The 16,543-nt window shown below is 45.4% G+C and overlaps 1 protein-coding gene across 1 annotated transcript in view; it reads left to right on the plus strand.

The window, feature by feature from the left end:
- Window positions 1-16,543, plus strand: part of GLI3 (GLI family zinc finger 3) — a 266,586-nt gene that overhangs the window by 229,406 nt on the left and 20,637 nt on the right. The window contains exon 13 of the mRNA XM_056806255.1: window positions 16,226-16,375. Within this exon, the coding sequence (XP_056662233.1) occupies window positions 16,226-16,375 (150 nt within the window). The remainder of the gene's footprint in view (window positions 1-16,225; window positions 16,376-16,543) is intronic.

The following is a 16,543-nucleotide window of genomic DNA, read 5'->3' on the forward strand; positions in this document are numbered from 1 at the left end:
TTTCAAGGGTATAGAGCAGTTGATCCAGAAGGGACCATGCAGTGATTATTCACAGCTCCTCTAGCACGGTCCATGGCCCGGGGAGACCTGGCTCTTCTCCCCAAACTGTGGCATAAATCTCTCTCCTCCCCTCCTTTTCCTCCTCCTCTCTTGTGTGCCCCATTTGAAGGATGGGACAGGATCCACGGATGTACATTAGGGATATTCTGCTACGTTGTGAGAGGGGCAGCCGTCCCACTGGCTGTGTAAACTCTCCAAGACAAGAGAGTCTGCCCAGTGTGTGCCAAAGGCTCACAGATCTTCTAGAGCTTCTCCTTAGCTTCTCCTAAATGTTTCCTCTTTTAGTGGAAGCCAAGGGCAGCCTCTCTCGGTTTTAAGTGTATTCTTTGTTTAGATGCTTGAAAACAGTACTGGGAGTACAAAAAGCCTCGTCTTTTCAAACTCTTCTGGCTGGAGCCTCCAATGGTCTTGTGGATTTTAGGTATTTGTTAGGAGGAGGAAGAGGAGGAGGAATTGAGCTGGGCTAAGTCTGGTAGGCAGGAAAACTCTCCTCATTGGAAAAGACTCATCCTGGAGACTTTTAAAGACCTGGAAGGGCCACCCAGGCTTCTCTCTGCCCTAGGTTAGGAGGAGCCCAGATGGAGAATGAAGAATGAAGAATAGGAAACCGAGATTTTTGCCAGGAAAAGACAGTGCATGGATCTAAAGTCTTTAATATGATTAATAAGGTCAGACCATTGTTGAGATTCTTTTGTGAACCCAATAAGGACTAGGGGGCAATTCGCTCGATTGAACAAATATTGAACAAATATGTATTCATCCCTTACCATAGTTTATGTAAGCCTCTGGGGACACCAACGGCTCCCATTCTATTGGGGGGGGGGGTTGACATGTACACACAAGGAAATATAAAGGAAGTGGAGGTTATGGAAGAACTGTGGATGCAGGGAAGGACCCGTTCTCTGGCCTCTGGATCTTCTGAGAGGGGAAACAGAAGATCAGGAGCCTCTACAAGTGCTAAGAGCCCCCCGCGAGCTGTAGGGTCATTCAGGCCTCTGTGACCACAATTTAGCGAACAAGACTTGAATGCTTCTCCCTAATGGGGAAGACCAAGTTGAACCAGATGTGTTTTGCATGGACTCAGCCCTGTTTCTTCTGCTTTTGTGACCTCTTAATACATTCCGAGCACAGTGGGAATGAGGACATCTGTTCCCTTCCCCGTGTTCTCCTCTGGAGGTGGCTTTGCCAGGGGATTGGCACCTTTCCAGGGTGCCCCGTGCCCAATCTGCCGAGCAGCTGGGTGGGCCTTGGGTCAGAGGGAAGAGCTCCTGGGGCTTTCCTGCAGGTAGGTGTGAGGGAGATCTCCTGCTGCGTTTTCCTGGCTCCCTGGGCTGAGATGCTGGAGTTCTTGTAGCAAGATAACGGAGGGAGGCAGGAAATGAGGCAAGGCGCTCGCCACGCTCCTCCTTGTGTTCTGCCGAGATAAACTTCAGTCGACTCTCCACCGCTACTCCCTTTGGCTCCTGGCAGCCACTTTAATTGGGAAAATGCAGATTTTTTTTTTGATCAAGAGAGGATTATTCTTGTTATCAGTCTAGAGCATCTTATTTCAAGATGAAAAGGCTTTGCTGAATTACAGATGGCAACATTTTTTTCCCCACAAAGCTCCTTGGCGATTGACATCTCAAAGAGAAGGTATGATTTATGAGCTTGGAAAGGCTAGCACTGAGCAGTGGTCGAGGCCCGGTCCTACTGATTTGTGAAATTGCTTCCTATGAATTACCTTTTTGTGGCAATCGAGCCCCTGGTCACTCCAATAAACTTTACGTGTAAAGTACAAAAAATTCCGTGTTCTTGGAAGAAAAGGGAAGAAGGAAAAGGAGGGATGCTGCCCCTCCAAGCCAGCTCCTGGGAGCTTTCCCCAGTAGTTTGGCTGATAAGGCAGCAGGGTAAAGATTAATAACAAGGCTTGGTGCTATCAGTACCTGCTTGTCGATTCTCTGTAACAGGACTGTCTGTTCAGCATGGAAATTATTGATTAAATAAAAATTGCTATTAGATTGTGATGTGATCCATAATCGCACACAATGGTGGACATTCTTCTTGGAGATCCGAGCCGGGCGTCAAGCTTTCCCCTCACAGTCATTTATATTGCACTGACACGTCTGTTCCTTAGGTTTGTCCTTTCCCCTCGAGGCCAGAGAGCCCTAAAGAGACAGAGCCATGAGGGAGAGCCAAGAGCCGCTGCGGTAGTTAGGAAGAAAGGGAAGTCCGAGATGGAGGGAGTTGGGAGACCACAGGCGTCCCAGCACTGTGGAATCTCTGAGCCGGGAGGTATTTCTGAGACCACCTAATCCAACTTGCACAGGAGCACCTATTCCCTCCGCAGCACACCACCTCCCAAATGGTTGTTCGGTGCCTGCTCGGAGACCTCGATTGAGGAGCAACATCACCTCCTTAAGTAATTCATCCCATTTTGGACCAGCTCGAAAGGTTAGAAAGTTGACCTTAGAGGGAGTCAAAATCTACCCCTTACACTTTGGATCATTCATCACAATTCTGAAGTTATATTCAAGGTCTGAAGATCTTGGAAGGGTTGGATCTTAGTATTTGATTCAGCCTAAGAATCCCGAGGGACCATCAAAAGGGAGGGGAAAAAGCAGGTGAAACCAGAAGCAGGAAGTACTCACTGTTGGGAGATGAAGACAGGGAATTCAAGGAGGCTTTCTTAACTGACTTTTGTCATCTCTCCTTTTTTTTTTTTAAATGATTCACAAGAAAAAAAATTGGCCTTTTTATGAGTTCATTGATGTAAAAAGACCCCAAATTTAACATTTAAAATATTTCATTGTCACCCACTACCCTCAGCTGTGCCTTCTTTCTTTGGAAATGTACTCGCTGGCCATATTTCCGCTTTCTTCTCTTGCCTGCTTTACAGTTGTTTACTGGATATCTCCAAGAAAGGTTTTCATACAGATAAGTCTGATTACTCTAATTTTACTGATTAGGAAAGTGAGGAATTTAGAAGGGAATGAAACACCAGGGAAGGAGATAAAAAGTGGACACATGGATTGTTTCCAGTTTTTTACTGTGGCAAATAATAATTCTGTGACTATTTTGATAGAATAGGCATTATTTTGTTTCTTTTAAATAATACCGTAAAGGTGGAGTCCTCGTAGCTAGATTGCTGATTCAGACTATGAATAGTTTCATAGCTGTCATTACTTTTTAGAAAGCTTGTGCTTGCACTAATTCACAGCCTGGTGGGATAACAGAATGCCTGTTTCTCCACAGCCCCACCAGCATTGAATTCTATCACTTGTATAGCTTTACCAATTTAATGAGCCTATGGTTTTATATCAGAATTATGTTAGTTTGTATTTCTCTGATTATTGAAGAAGTTTAGAGAAATCTTCAGTTTTTTAATAGTTTCTGAGCTTTGGAATTTGGCTATTTATCTCTTTTGACTGCTTATCTACTGAAGGATCCCACTCCTATAAATTTATCCCAAATAGATAAAAATTCACAGCAAAGAGTTTTCACCAATCTTCCTTTTTCCCATTGATTATGGACACAGTAATGAAAACTATAGTTTGTTTGATTTTTTTTTATCAATAGCTCACATGTATATCAATAGATCATAGAATTACAGATAAGAGATAGAAGGAAAGTTAGAATCTCTAGAGTCTGAATACCCTCAAATAAGGAAATTTGTGAATGTGGGCACTTTGGCCATGGCAGTCCTATTAATGTCTTATTGAGATTCTTTTTCGATGATTTGATTTGGATTTTCTAGTTCCTGTTTTATCACTTTATATATTTTATATTTTTGAACATATTCATCCCTTTCCTTTGTATTTTCACTTTGTTGGCATACAATATCCTTAGTGAATTTTCATTATTTCTTTTGTATTTTTTTGTGGTTTCCTCTTCCTGTTATCTAATTTTAGCCATTTGATTTTTATCTTTCCCTCGTTAAAAATTAGATTTGCTAATTGTTGGTTTTCCTAGTCTTTTAGAAAGTTATTTCTGGTCTCAGACACTTCTTACTGTGTGACCCTGGGCAAGGCACTTAGCCCCCATTGCCAAGATCTTACCACTCTGCTAGCTCTCTTGTAAATATCATGTTTAAAATTTCTACTTTTCTGAATGTATCTATAATTTCTTTGTACCCTAACATTTAATCATTTTTAAATAACATTTACTTTCTGTCTAAAAGCAATACTAAGTATCTGAGGACAGATTTGAACTCTGATTCCAGGCATATAATCAGGTTTGTGAACGTTTAATGTGAATTTGAAATGTCCTTATTTTTTTTTCTATTCAGTTCTTTAAATAAGTCGACAAATATTTGCAAAACATGTTCTGCACATGAAGTACTATGTTAGTTTCTGGGGATAGAGACAAAGATGAAACCATCCTTGCCCTCAAGGAATCACCATACTATCAGGACAGTCATGAACATATACTGCATATTTATACAGAAAGTAAATAGAAAATGATTGAGAAGGAGCACTGCTGGAGCTTGAAGGTAAGGGGCAGTCAGGAAAGGCTTTCTATACAAAGTTTTTCTGGATCTGAGACTTGAAGGAATTCAGATTTTACAAGGCAGATGTGAGTATTAAATGGAGGATGCTTGCTCAAAAGCAAAGAAATGGGAAATAGAATTCCGTGTATGAGGATCCGAAAGGTTATTTGGAATGAGTCATGTGCCACTGGGTTTTTACTCTTAGTAGAGGAGTGACTTGGCCAGGTCTAAGCCTAAGGAAAATCAGTTTGGCAGGTGTAGGAAGGATAGATCGGCGTGGGGAGAGATGTGAGGCTGAGAAACACAATTAGGAGGTCATTGCAATTGCCCAAGCAAAAAGTAATGAGAACCTGAACTAAAGTGGCACCATGTGAGAAGCATGGATGCCAGGGAGATGACTGAGGTAGAACTAGCAAGATTTGACAACATTAGATGTGTGTGATGAAAGAGTGAGGAAGCAGTCAATGCAGATATTATGGTGGCAAACCTGGGAGACTGAATGAATAAGTAGGAAGTTCAAGAAGATCGCTTTGGAAGAAATGCTGATGTACTTTGTCTTGAAAAATGCTCATTTTCCACATATTCTTTCCATATGTCTATCAACGTCTGAGACTCTGAACAAATAGTTTTTACAGAATTCTGTTCATGCTTGTGATCTAGTTATTTTCCTTGATTCATTTATCACATTTCATTAATAAGGGAATGAAGCATTCCACTGTAAGTGATTATCTGACTTACTCGTTTTACATATCAGTTAACTTTTCTTCCATAAGTTCAGTTACTTGGAGATTTGTTACACAAGTATTTAGTATTGATATCTTGTCCTATTCCAAGGTACATTGAATTCCAGTACAACGTCTTTGTTTGCCTTTCCAAATGCTTTCTTAATTTGAATTTGCCTTTTTGTCACATAGCAGCACTCTTTTCACAATTCTGGAATTAGTGGACTTATAAAAAGTTTTAGACTACCCTATTACCTTAGATATGTGTAAATCATCTGACACTAGCTGTGTTTCCTTTGGGTTCTTTCTTGTTGGTGTTCTGTGGATTCTATTTGTAATCTCTTACTTATTTTTAGAATTTCAGAGTAATTTTTTTATTATGCCTCAGAATAAGATCTGACTCTTTTCTTCACAATTTTTGATTAGCCAAGTAATTTTTGAATCTCAGTTACCAAGCACTTAAGTACTACTCTATGCCAGATACTAGAGATAGGAATAAACAACAAACATAGCCATTGCCCTCAAGGAACTTACTATTCTAATGAGAAGGGATGGCTTGTACCCATTTAGGTGTATGCAAAGCAAATGCAAATTTTTATTCTTTTTGCTTTTTTAGTTGCCTTGGTGGGAGGAGGAGGATTGAGGACCTGCCCATTGCACCCCCCCACTCTACCATATTCCTTGAAGTCACCAATTTCTGATTTTGTTAAAAAGAAATCCTTAATACATCCTTAATGTTTTTCACTACTCTTCCATATTCCAGCAAAATAAACAATTAGAACTTTTTATGTGTACTCAGAGTACTTTTCACTTTATTCTTGGTTAAGAGGAGAGGATCTAGAAACAGGGGTAGGGGAGAGAGAACAACCTGATGGCTCTTGAAATAGTACAGGGAAGAGATGAGAAAGGACATGGGATATGAGTGGTTTGGAGATAGAACTGACAAGACTTACAATTAATTGAATGTGTGTATGGTGTGTGTGTGTGAGAGAGAGACAGAGACAGAGAGGCAGAGAGAGACACAGAGACAGATAGAAAGAGACTTAGAGAGGGAGTAGACAGAGAGAGAGGAGAGACAGAGAAAGACAGACAGAAAGAGAAAAAGAGAGAAAGAGAGAGAGACAGAGAGAGACAGCCAGAGAGACAGACATTGAGGAGAGACAGAGACAGAAAGACAGAGAGAGAGAGAGAGAGAGAGAGAGAGAGAGAGAGAGAGAGAGAGAGAGAGAGAGAGAGGCATTGACACAGATCAGAGTCAATAGAAAGATGGTAGTCCCTACAACAGAAACTGGAACTTTGTAGGAGGTCTGGTTTGTAGGGAAAATGTTTTGGACATGTTACTTTATCATTATTTAATTATTATCCTATTGGAATTTATTAAGATGCATTACTGCTTATTCAGTTGAATTATTAAATTTAATCCAGTATTTGATCCAGCTCCATGACAAGCTTAAAGGCTTCCTAAAGATGAATGGGAAGCCAGGAACCCTTGCCCCATCTCTTCCCTTCCTCCCCTCCCTCCCCCACTCTCTAGGAAATCCTGTTATCATTTTTAGTTAATGCACAGGCATCAATAATGTCTCTACTGCATAAAGTAGACAGGCTGTGTTCTCTCATAGAATATAAGTTTCCTGAAGGAAGTTTTTTTTTTTTTCCTCCTCAATTTGGTTTTTGTAGCTTCGGAGTCTATTAAGATACCCAATGGGGAGCAGGTACTGAATACTGTCTGGGGAGTGAATGAATGGCCTCCTCCCCCCAGCTCCTCTCCCCGGGAAGATTAGAGGGGAGAGCACTTACTGCTGATGCTTTTCTTGGAGAGTCCCCTGACATTTGATTCCAGGGAATAGCTTTTTCTTCTTTGGGACTCATTAAAAACACATAATGTCAAGCCATCAAACACTAACTTGATGCCCTGAAGGGAATATGGAAGATCCTGCCTTGGTACATTTCCTGAGATTTGGTTAATCCCACAAGTTCTTGACAACATTTATTGAGTACAATGTTATAAGCTCAGAGGATAGGAAGACCAAAAAGACAAAACAGAACCAGTTCCCGTCCTCAAGGAGCTTACGGTGCATTTGTGAGGAACATTCTGTTCAGGGATAACTATATGTAAATGATTACTGAAAAAATAGGCTTCTGGGTGGCACAGGGGTTAAAGCACCGGGTTTGAGATTAGGAAGACTTGATTTCAAATCTTGCCTCCTCGGACAAGTCTCATTTAACATCTATTTCCCTCAATTTCCTCTACTTTAAAATGATTCTAATAATAGCATCAACTTCCCAGAGTTGTTGGTAAAACAAGTCAGATGATATTTGTAAAGCAAATGACAAAAATTAATAGTGATGCCCCAGAGGCTGGCTATTATTATTGTTATTATTAATTTTCTTTTAAAATAATTTATTACATTAAAATATCCCATTTTTATTTTATATTGTATTATTTATATCTATATTATAAAATATCCCTCCCTTCCCTCTCCCCATTGGAGAAGGCATTATTTGGCAAAAAGATACATGTATACATATAAAACTGCTTTCATGCCATTTATCCGTCCTTTCTTCCAACAATGTTTCTGTTGTGGTATAGAAGGTCCTCTCGGTCCTGCTCATTTATGTTCATCATGTGAGATTTAAAATGGTTGAGGTCTTAAACTGTAGTGGTTAAAATAGTGGAAGATATAAATTGTGATAGATATAAGAGAGGGTGAGTAAATTTGACCGCAGAAATATGTTTCACTACAGTGTCTTGGGTTTAAAATCAAATATAAGGTGGTCGCCAAGGAAATATTCCCAATTATTCAAATGCCCAAGTCAATTGGGTTTTATAGAGAATTTAATTAACAATACAATGAGTAATCAAAGAAAGAGAGAGAGAGTAAGAAATGAATAAGTATGAAGGGCCTCAAGCCAATATGGCCTAGACCTGAGTCTTAAAAAGAGAAATCAGTCAGTTTTTTATAACTCACCATAAGATCTGTCTAAGTAAGGATTTCTAATGACACCAGGCCAGCAGCATCTCAGCTGCTTTCACCAGCTCCCTCCTCCATCTGAATGTTTCAGAATCAGTCTCCTCAGAATGAGTCTCTCCAATCTGAATGTTTCAGAATGACTCCCAGCTCTTCCCTGAGCTCTTATTTTTAAGGGAAAAATCTTCTTTGTCACCTCCCCTAAGCCCTTACATCTACCAATCACTGTAGATGTTTCTAAAGGACCGCCCATTTTGAATTCACAGCTGAGTAGTTTTAATCTCTTTAGTAAGTCAGGGAAAAAATGCTGCTGTGCCGACAAATTTCATTAGAAAAAACCTCTGAATAAATTATCACCCTTTTAGGTTTAAGTAGTTTACAAGTGCCCCACCTTTATAGGTACTCAGTATCCCATTGTATCAATTCTAAAACAGTTATGACTCAAAGAACTTCCTGTCCCTTCCATAAGCATGGATCAAAGTACTTTTCATTGTTCTCAAGGAGCTTTCTGTCCTAAAGCAGTCCTAAGTAGGGTGGAGCAGGGACACTCCCAAGGCAAGGAGCCCCCACACTCAAGTAGAGTTCTCACCATCTGCTAGGGAATTTTAAGTAGAAGATTCCCCAATGGGGGAAACCCCTAACATTCATAAGTCTGAGAAAATTTGAGGTTTACAATCATTTCATGGAGGTCTTTCCATGTTTTTCCAAAATGCAGCTGCCCACCATTTATTGTGGCGCAGCAGCTTCCTATCACACTCATAGGCTACAGCTTGTCTAGTCATTTCCCAATGATGGGCCTCCTTTCTTTGCCACCACAAGGAGAGCAGCTAAAGGGTTTTGGGACGCCTGGGTTCTTTTCCTTCTCCCCGGATCCCTTCAGGAAATAAAGCCAGCTGTGCTATTGCTGGGTTAAAGGTATTCACAGTTGTCTGACTGAGCAGAATTCCAGATGGCTCTCCCGAATGGTGGGGTCAGTCCACAGGTCCACCCACCTTGCATTCCTGGACCCACATTGCCACGTCCTCTCCCACATCAGTCATTTTGCCCTTTTATCATTTTTAACCAGTTTTCTAAGTACGGGAAGAGATCTCAGAGTTATTTCAATGAGCCTTTTTCTAGTCAATAATGATTTGGAGCATTTTTATCTAGTTAGATATAGCGTGGATTTCTTAAAAAACTCTCTCTTCATATCTTTTGACCATTTATCATTCTTCAAATACAGAGAAATAGAAGGGGAACTAAGAGGTCAAAGGTCCTTCTGTGAGGGGGTGCAGGCAGGCCCCCCTGCGCTCTCCTCTGACGGAAGCTGAGGGTCTAACCAGGGTGGAGTTCAGCGACCAGTCAGGAAGATCAGAGTTTAAATTTGGCTTCAGACACTGACTAGCTGTGCACCCTTAGGGAAGCCGCCTAACCCTCTCTGCCTCAGTTTCCTTATCTGTCAAAGGAGCTAGAGAAGGAAATGACGAACCACTCCAGGATTTTTGCCAAGAAAACTCTGGATGGGGTCACAACATGTCAGACAGGGCCACACAGCAGAAGTTTCACCACTGGGGGGGGGGGGGAGAGGGCTCCCAGCAGGGAGGTGGAGCCCCATGTGTACAGCCTCAGGGCGTTCACACCCATGAAATAGAAATCAGGCAGCCAGGCCTGGCGGCCAAGGATGTGAAGAGGCAGCTGAGAGCATTCCGTGTGGATGGTTGAGGAGCAGCCAGAGTGGGAAGGTGGTAAAGGAGGGGCGGAAGATGCTCAGTTTTCCCTGGTGGACTCCAGGGAATGACAGAAGCTCTTGGGAGCCATTTGGAGTTTCTCCTAGAGGCAGGAGGGCAGGAAGTGGCCCTGTGGAAGGCTGTTCAGCTGCCCCAGTGCCTTGGACAGCAGACATTCTCGGGGCTTTCTTGAGGAGGCCACCGTGTGCTGGGAGCCTTTCCGCCAGGATGCCAGCCCGGGTTAGGACGGCGTCCAGACTCCCAGGACAGGAGTCCACGAAAGCTTCCCACAGGAAAGTCTTTGCTTCCCACCACACAGAAGTGGGAGAGCACGTCAGGGAAGGGCCAGGAATCCTGGCTGTTTCCAGCTCTCTGGTCCCTCCATTTACAGCCCCATCAGCTTGCACAGGACACACAGGGTGGTGTGTGGTCAGGAGCCCAGCCTCTTCGGAAACTCGCGAGCTCACCCAGAGGAGAGATGGGACCCCCTCATTGTCCTGCGACACCCCCAAGCTCCCCTTCTCATGCTCCCAGACCTCCAGGAGATGCTAAGAACATCTCTGGCCTGGAACCAAATTGCCTTTGCTGTCTTTCCCTCAGATCATGCTGTACAACAGCGTTTTCAAATGTAAAAGCTGCCTTCAGAACTCCTTCCCGGAGTACACGCACACACACACACATGCACTCACACACATGCACACACACTCACATACATGCTCACACAAGCACACTTGCACACACATGCACACACATGCACACACAGTCAGTCACATACATGCACACACATGCTCACACACTCACAAACACACACTTACACACACGTTCACACACAAGCACACATGCACATTCACACACAGTCACATACATGCACACACGCACACATTCACAAGCACCCACTTACACACATGCACACACTCACACACATGTTCACACACAAGCACATGCACACACGCACACTCATACACATGCACACACACATTCACACATGCACAGTCAGTCACATACATGTGCACACACGCTCACACATGCACAAGCACACACACTTACACACACATGCACACACGCACACTCACACACACACACACTCAGATTCCTGTTGTGTCCTTAAGGTGAATGCTTTTTCCTGGCTCGGTTCAACTCTCCAGGGTATTAGGTGGGTCTCACTGGGTTAAAATGGCTGCAGAAAAGCTCCTCAGAGAGAAGCCGCGTTTTCGTCTTCCTCCTTGGGGGCCGGAAATCCGATGGTCCCCTGGGAGTGCTCAGTGCTCAGCCTTCAGAAGACACGGAAGGGCTGTTGGAAGACTGAGGCTGGCTGAAGGCATCTAGAGCCGCGGATGGCCGCCGGAGCACGGGTGGGAGTGAAGTGCCTCCAGGTAGTAGCCAAGAGGCCTCATTGGTGTTCAAGTGGGCGTGTTCATGTCTAGGCCTCCCACAGGGGCGGAGCTGTGTTTAGCGGAAGGGCGGAAGAGCGCGAAGCCGTTGGAGGAGCTTCTCTAGAAGGGCGCGACGGAGAATATCGAAGAGATTCCCCAAAAGCCGCCCGCCCGGTCGGGTCGCCCCTGCCAGAGGCCGTTGCCAAATACTTACCTAAGTGACGCATGGAGGAGCACCCACAGCCCCGGCAGGCAGCCCGAGCACTGGGAGAGTCCGAGCCGGCGCTCGTCCTCAGGCCCGCGTCCGTCCTCCTGCTCAGGCGCCATGCCTGGAAGCCCAGGTCCTCCGTCCCAGAAATGTCAGCCCTCACTCGGGTGGCCCGTTCACAGCTGTGACGGTCCTCGCCGCAGGGCAGCCTCCTCCCTCCTCCGCCCCAGGAGCTCCGCCTGCCCTCCGCGCCTCTGTGTCTCCCGCCTCGGAGTCACAGAGAGCTCGGTCTGCTCACGTGTGTAGAGCCGGTAGTCCTGCCCGTGGAAGCAGGAGACGCGCGTTCAGAGTGGACCTCTGTTCCTGACGCCCCAGTCATTTCACAATGGCAGCCGCTCTCGGAGACAACGGGCGAAGGGAGAGAGAGGGACACCGGGACAGTCCCTTTCCTTGTTCAGTTCCTTCCCATCAGGTCCAGCTCTTGGGGATACGTTTGGGTTTTTCTTGGAAAAGACAGTGACGTTGTTGGTCATTTCCTTCCTCTGCTCATTTTACGGTTGAGGAAACTGAGGCAAAAAGGTCAAATGACTTGTGCATAGTCATCTAGCTTGCAAGAGACCAGATTTGAACTCGGGAAGGACAAGTCTTTCGGGCTCCAGACTCATCTCTCTACTTAACAGTATCACTGATGGATACAAGCTCCTGGCGTAGGAGAGGAGGCTGTGGAAAGGTCTCCTCTTGATATATAGCTATTGGGCATCAGCCATGGGGGGATAAGGAGAAGCTCAATGGGCAGAGAGAGAGATACGAGGAGCTTTCCATGCGGGCTTGTTCTCTGAGCCGATAGGAACTTCTCATAGCGCCGACCACTGGACAGATGGAACAGTAGAGCCCGGGGGCAGTCACTCATCCAGGGACACACAGCAAAGGAATGTCTGAAGCAGGACCTGAGGGGCCACACAGGGCTGAAGAAAAGGGCTGCCAGCAGATAGGGGCATTGAGAGGCTCGGAGAGAAGCTGAAGAAAAAACGTGTGAATCCAGATCTGGGCCGAAAGGGCCATGTTAGGAAAGGAGTCGGGGCAGTCTGCCACAGACTTCCATTTAGCTGGGAGGGAAAAGGAGGCTCTAACCTCCTTGTACTTTGAGGTACTGACCAGCCCCTTTCTTGTGACAGTGCTCACAGCCCACTTGGCTGGCATTAAGTGCCACTTAAAAGACCCAAAACATCTCCCTGGCCTCATTTAGCAGGAGACGACGGAGCCTTGGCCCACCTCTCTCTCTCCCTCCCTTCTTCTCTCCCTCCCTCCCTCTCTGTCTCTGTCTGTCTCTCTCTCTCTGTCTCTCTCTCCCTCTCTGTCTTTCTCTCTCTCTCTGTCTCTCTGTCTCTGTCTGTCTCTGTCTCTCTCTCTCTCTCTTTGTCTCTCTCTCACTCTGTTTCTCTCCCTCTCTGTCTCTGTCTTTCTTCTCTCTCTCCCTCTGTCTCTGTCTCTGTCTGTCTGTCTCTCTCTCTGTCTCTCTCTCTCTCTCTGTCTGTCTCTGTCTCCCCCCCTCCCTCTCCCCCCCTCCAGGGCTGGAGTCTTGGGGGCCACCATCTGCAAGGTGATTATACTAACATTGCCACTGATGCGTGGAAATGAGAAGGGGCACCTTTAAGACTTCCCAGAGGGCCACAGAGCACCCCATTTTCTCTAGCTGGGCCTTCCGCAAGGCACACACTTCTCTAGTCTTCATCAGGAAGCTCCAGGATCAGAGCCAGCCCAGAGGGAGGTTCAGTGTCTGGGTACCAGCCCACCGGGGCCCTGGGCTGGGAGGTGGATCCTTCTCTCCTCTTGGTAGAGACGAGGGGATACATGGGATGCTTGTAATTTACCCCATCTATCTCCTTGGGCCTCTGGGGCCTTTGGCAGGCCACACATCTTTGTCTGAGACTAGTTTGGAATTTACACATGGGCATTTTCCCTCCAGTTAAATTATTTATTTACTTGATTAAAGTTTCCACTGCTTTAAAACAAAAAAAGTCCAATTTGCACTGAGGCGGTACACAGACATTTATGCAGGGACTTTTAAGGCAGCTACTTAGCCAAAGGTGAAACGAACCACCGAGAATCATTCACTCAGAACTGTAATCTATCAACAAGTATTTATTAAGTGTCTGCTATCGGGGCAGGTAGGTGGCAAAGTGGTTAGAGCCCCAGGCTGCAGTCAGGAGGACCTGGGTTCAAGTCTGAAAGAAGGCACTGCCTAGCTGTGGAACCCTGGGCAAGTCACTTAACCCCCCTTGCCTAGTCCTTACTGTTGTTCTGCTGTGGAACCGATACTCAGTATTGATTCTGACAAAGATGGCAGAGGCAAGGCAGTTGGTGGAGTGGTGCAGGGAGAACCTTGTGGATCTGCAGATGAGTCAGTACAAGAGCCGCACGTGTTAGCGAACATCAGAAGCAGGGAGGCCTCTTCAAGAGTAACCACGATCTTCTCTGGACTCTCTTTCCATGATGGAGTTCTTGACTGAAGGGAGAACCCAGGAAACTCAAGGCTGCCGTTTCAGGGGCTGCCCAAGCATCCCCCTGCCAGCACTGGGGTCAGGGAAGAATGAACGCTCATTGAGTCATTCTAGGATGGGGGTGTGAGGGTGAACTTTTGAGGACAAAGGATGGAAGTTGGAGCTCTCTTTATGCTTCAGTCAGTTGGCAAGCATCAGTGCCAGGCACTGGACCTTCAGTGAGAAAAGGGCAACGTCCCAACACCATGATGTCACCTAATGAGTTGGGGGTCCTCGAGGGCTGGTTTAGAGTTGGAGTCGGATGAGCATCTGGAAGCAGAGGTTCCAAAGATCTTGTGAACCCTGACGGGTTCCAGGAACATGAAAGAGAATTGAGAGACCCAGCAGAAATCGTGTGTGGATTTCCCTTTAGCCCTTTCCTGGGCTCATCTGGCCCGCTATCTCGGCATCAAGTTGGATTTTTTTGGAAAGGCTTGGATCATTAGACCAGTAGTTACTTTTGGATGGACTTTGTGTAGTTCCTTGGCTTTCCCCTGGAAATCAGAAGGCATTTCAACCCTTCTCTTCTATCCTGGCCAAGTTTCACAAGGCTGGCCATCTGTAGACTTTTGTGACAGTCCAGGGTAATAGGAATGGATTTAGAGATGTGCATGCGAAGCATAAACTCTTCTGAAGGCTGCACATTGTCCTTGGGCCAACACATCTGTTCTCTCCATACACTTCTGCACACCAACTTCACTTTTCAGAAATGCTAATAAAGTTGGGAAAACAGAAAAAAGGCGCTTGTCTTTTTACAGGAAACCCACATCTGTTTACCACGGGAATGCCACAAAATTATGAACCTAAGAAATTGTATTTGCTCCTCTCCCTCTCCCTTCCTCTTCTTTTCTCCCTATTCTTCCCCCTCCCTCTCCCCATCCCTCATCCCACCTTCTCCCACTCCTACTCCTTCCCTGTTTTCTCCCTCTCCCTTTCCCTCTCTCTCCATCTCCGTTTGCTCAGGAATCTGGGGAAGATTTCTCTTCCTTCCTTGGCCTTGAGTAGGTAGCCACTTCTGACTCTTTTCCTGAGCTATCTCTCGAGTACAGAGTGCTTTCTCTCTGTTCCACCACCAGCCTTAAAGCCTTCGAGAAGATTTGTATTGATACTTTAATGGATTAAAATGGATTTTTCCACAGTACCAGGCCACCTAGTGGAGTAGGAGGTCAAAGAGCTGCTTTTGATGTACAAAAATGAGCAGATTCCAATGAGCAGCATTCCTGGACAAGCTTTTTCCTTTGGCTCAGAGAAGAGAAGACTTGGGGGAGGGCAAAGACAAGTGGCACAAGAGCCATCGTCAAGTATTTGAAGAGTCTTCTTATGGAAGAAGGGTTAGGCTTGTCCTCCTTGGCCCCACGGGACAGCATCAGTAGAAAAAATACAGTTAGACTTGACCTCAGGAAAGGCTCTCTATCCATTTAAGTCGGCTCCAAGTGCAACGGGCTTCTTTTTTGGGAGGAAATGAGATTCTCCTCATTGGGGCTCTTTAGGAAAAGACTGAGAGTTCAATGCATCAGACCTATTGTAAAGGAAATCATTTCTGGATTTGGGGCAGAGGATGGGGAGTGGGTCCCTTCACTCTTGAGAACCCCGAGACAAGCAAACTGGGATTCTCTGAGAGTGAGTCAGAGCTAAGGAAGCCATGAAGCACCATGTTGCCTTTCTGTTATACTGTGTATTTTTGAAAGGGCTTTCTCTTTGGATTGGCATTCTAGACGATGGTCTTTTTAAAACCTTTTGATTCCCATTGATGAACTAGACTGCACGGAGAACAGGTGATGCCCCACCTCCTCTGAAGAAAACTTTGTTGTGGAGTCTTCCAAAATGCTTATTTGGAAAATATTCTCGAAGGAAGAAAGGAAAGAAGGGAGGGAGGGAAGAAGAAAAGGAAGGAAGGAGGGAGGGAGGGAAGAAGAAAGGGAGGGAGGGAAGGAAGGAGGGAGGGAGGGAGGAAGGAAGGAAGGAAGGAAGGAAGGAAGGAAGGAAGGAAGGAAGGAAGGAAGGAAGGAAGGAAGGAAGGAAGGAAGGAAGGAAGGAAGGAAGGAAGGAAGGAAGGAATTCTCCACACAAGCAGATGGCCAGCTTTTTCTTTCTTTTTTTTTTCTGTGGTTCCCCTCATACAGAAAGGACTAATCTATTTTGGCCTTCTTTGTTTCTTCTTCCCCAAATATCTCTGCAGCACATCAATAATGACCACATCCATGGGGAAAAGAAGGAATTTGTGTGCCGATGGCTAGATTGCTCAAGAGAACAGAAACCCTTCAAAGCTCAGTATATGCTGGTGGTCCATATGAGACGACATACAGGAGAGAAACCACATAAATGCACTGTAAGTAAGGGGCCACATGGGCACCAAGGGGCTGATTATCCTGGTGAGAGTGGTGAGGGAGGGTTTGAGGCTCGTGACTGCCCCAGCCCTTAGGGGTCCCTTGAGGAAGAGAAGGATGGGTAAAGAGAGTTTGGATCCTTTTTTTCTCTAAGAAAGTGATGTGGCTGG

Source organism: Monodelphis domestica, chromosome 7 (assembly GCF_027887165.1).
Source record: "Monodelphis domestica isolate mMonDom1 chromosome 7, mMonDom1.pri, whole genome shotgun sequence".
Classification (NCBI taxonomy): domain Eukaryota; kingdom Metazoa; phylum Chordata; class Mammalia; order Didelphimorphia; family Didelphidae; genus Monodelphis; species Monodelphis domestica.